This window comes from Physeter macrocephalus, unplaced genomic scaffold, assembly GCF_002837175.3.
Source record: "Physeter macrocephalus isolate SW-GA unplaced genomic scaffold, ASM283717v5 random_2153, whole genome shotgun sequence".
Taxonomy (NCBI): Eukaryota; Metazoa; Chordata; class Mammalia; order Artiodactyla; family Physeteridae; genus Physeter; species Physeter macrocephalus.
Genome location: NW_021147438.1, coordinates 8,869 through 11,693, shown reverse-complemented (window position 1 = coordinate 11,693; position 2,825 = coordinate 8,869). Strand labels below are relative to the sequence as shown.

General features: G+C 53.9%; 1 protein-coding gene across 1 annotated transcript in view; it reads right to left on the bottom strand.

Moving 5' to 3' along the window:
- Positions 1 to 919: 919 nt before the first annotated feature.
- Positions 920 to 2,825, bottom strand: part of LOC112062971 (putative serine protease 47) — a gene marked incomplete at its 5' end in the record, with an annotated part of 10,137 nt that continues 8,231 nt past the window's right edge. Inside the window, 2 exons of the mRNA XM_024117909.2 lie at positions 920 to 1,243; positions 1,753 to 1,988. Coding sequence (XP_023973677.1) covers positions 926 to 1,243; positions 1,753 to 1,988 — 554 coding nt within the window. The remainder of the gene's footprint in view (positions 1,244 to 1,752; positions 1,989 to 2,825) is intronic.

The window sequence follows — 2,825 nt, the reverse complement described above, 5'->3', positions numbered from 1 at the left end:
CCACCTGGGAAAATGTCTTACTTCCTATTAAAGGCTGAATTGTAGCCCCCAAAATTCATATGTGGAAGCCCTAACCCCAGTACCTGAGAAGGTGACAATTTTTTTTTTTTTTGGTTGCACCATGCGGCACGTGGGATCTTAGTTCCCCAACCAGGGATGGAAGCCATGCCCAATGCAATAGAAACGTGGAGTCTTAAAGCTTGGATCTCCAGAGAAGTCCCCAGAATGTGACTTTATTTGGGGTAGAGCTTTTAAAGAGATAATTGAGTTAACATGAGGTCGTTAGGGTAAGCCCTAATCCAATATGACTGGTGCCCTTATAGGAAGGGAAAATTTGGACACAGAAACACACAGAGGGAACACAATGTGAGGACACAGGGAGAAGATGGTCATCTATCAGCCAAGGAGAGAGGCCTTAGACTTCTGGGCTCCAAAATGTGAGATGATAAATTCCTGTTGTTTAAGCCACATTGCCTGTGGTAATTTTTATGGCAGCTGGAGCTGACTGATAGCCTTCCTCTGAAGGCCTGTGCACCCCCATGGCAGGAGTGGTGTCTGCAAGTGAAGACACCTTTCTCTCTCCCCGGCTGGACTTCTTCAGTGTCCTCACCCCTGCCTTCCACCTGGGATAGTCTCCCTGCCCCGTCCTGATTCCTTGTCTATGGAGTCAGACAACAGACCTCAAGGGAAAGGGTGAGTGCTGAGGATCACGGGGGGCAATAGGGCCCCAAGACAGGAGCAAGATGACTCTTTCATTAGTTTTTATTTGTTTTTTTCATGCTTGGTTTGTGGGCTGGCAGCAGTTGGACAGGAAAGCGAAGAAGGCAGCAGTGAAAGGTGATGGGGCTCAGGGAGGGGAGGGGCAGAAAGTTCCAGTGAGGAGACTGGGCCCTGAGGCAGATGCAAGAGCAGAGGGGCTTGGGGATCACTGCAGGGCTGTCCATGCGGCCCCAAGCACGAACAATAGCAGGGACCAGCTCTGTGGAGGCACAAAGACTGTGCGAGGCCCAGGTGAGCGCGCAGCCTGCAGAGTCTGGTATGGAAACAGGGTCTGAGAAGGAGCGGACGTGGGCTCAGGGAGAGGTGTGAGTCTCTGGATCTCGACGATCCAGTCGGTGAAGTAGGTGACGTTGGTGAAGATGCTGCGGTAGATGGGATGACGGCAGTCAAAGCCCCAGCTGGACAGCCCCATCAGAACCCAGGCACTGGCGAAGTCACAGACCAGAGGCCCCCCGGAATCGCCCTAGGAAAGAGATGGGAGTTCATGTGGGTGAATGAGCCAGCTCTGAGAAGACCGGGAAGCCAGGTGGGGCTTTTGAGTCTCTGCCATCCAGGCTCCCTCAGGTGCACCTCTGTGAAAGTCCCAATACCAGCGTCCCGCTGCAGAGCAGTTCTATTAAGCCATGCAGGCAGGTCCTGGAATCATGCTTTAGGAAGTTCCTGATTGACTCTCAGGACAATCATGGATCTAAACCTATCAACATATGGACCCCTGTGCTCAGGGAGGTCCTGGTGGTCCAGGACAGGGCACTATCCAAGGCCGAGAAGGTACAGCTGCACCATAGGGCCCAAGAGAGCTGCTCTGTGAGTAAAGGCTGGCCAGCTAAAGCTGCATCAGTCCCCAGCTCTTGCAAAACCCTGAACTGCAGCAGCACGTACCCACGTGGGTCCTCCTCCTTTTTCATTCATTTAGTTGGGCTTTTAATTTTTCTCTCAGCTTCTTGGTTGAACATCTTCAGAAAATGTCCATACCCAGGCCTGGTGGAGGCAGCCCGTTTTGCTCAGGGAGAAGGTGGGTGGTCGCCAGAAAGCTGCTGGAGTCCTAAAATGCTGCCAGGGCAGGACCATCTGGTTGGAAATGCCCTCACTCATCAGCCAAAGCGAAGGTCCCATCCTCGGGGGTGGGGGTGGAGGAGCAGGGGCCATAGCCATGCTTGGTGCTCCCCCACTCGCCTGTCCAACACGCACATCAAGCATCCAGCGCAGCCCTGCCCTTGGGCACAGCGGTGAAATGACCAGGCTCCTCTTTCGTGGTGCTTTTGTAAATAAGCCAATTAGCCTGCCATTGTCAGCTGTCACCTATGGAAACAAGCCATAGAAGGGACAAGACAGGAAGGGAAGGGCACTTCATCGGGTGGTGGCACAAAGCTTTCCTGTGCTGAGACTCCAGACAGGAAACAACCTAACTTTCTGATGCAGGAGAAGAGGGAGCAGTAAGTGCAGACGAGGAGAGGAGGGTTGAGCCAGGTGGGGGGGGAGGAAGAGCAGTGATGTGTGGGGAGCAAGGGGGATAGTTGGGACATGGGGTCACAGGCCTTATGGTGGGGGGTTAGATATACCCCCATGGAGAACTGTCTAGGTTATGTCTAGCATCTGGATCACTCTGGTGCTGTGTGGAAAATGAACCAGTGGGAGCTAGCTACAGGAGAGAATGTGAGAGATTATCCATGGGGAGGGACCAGGGCGGTAAGAAACAGTCAGATGTGGGGCAATATGTTGAAGGCGGCAACAGGAGCCGTCAAATCTGAGCCTTTCTCACCAACCAGGGAGAGACTGCAGACGGGAAGCAGCAGGCTGAGCACGGAGCCCTGGGGTCTCCGGCATTTAGAGGTGGGAGGGGAGGGGACCAGGTGCAGAGCAGAGTAGCTGCCTAGTCCCGGTTCCCAGGAAATGGGAGTGAGACTTTCTGAAGTGCTGAGTGAGAGGAGGACTCAGGTCCACAGGTGGCTCTGGCAAGACAGGCTCTTGGGGATGTTGGTCATGTGGCTCTGGTGGCACACTGGCGACACTCCTGGGTGGAGTGGGTTAGATTCAGTGCTGCTGTG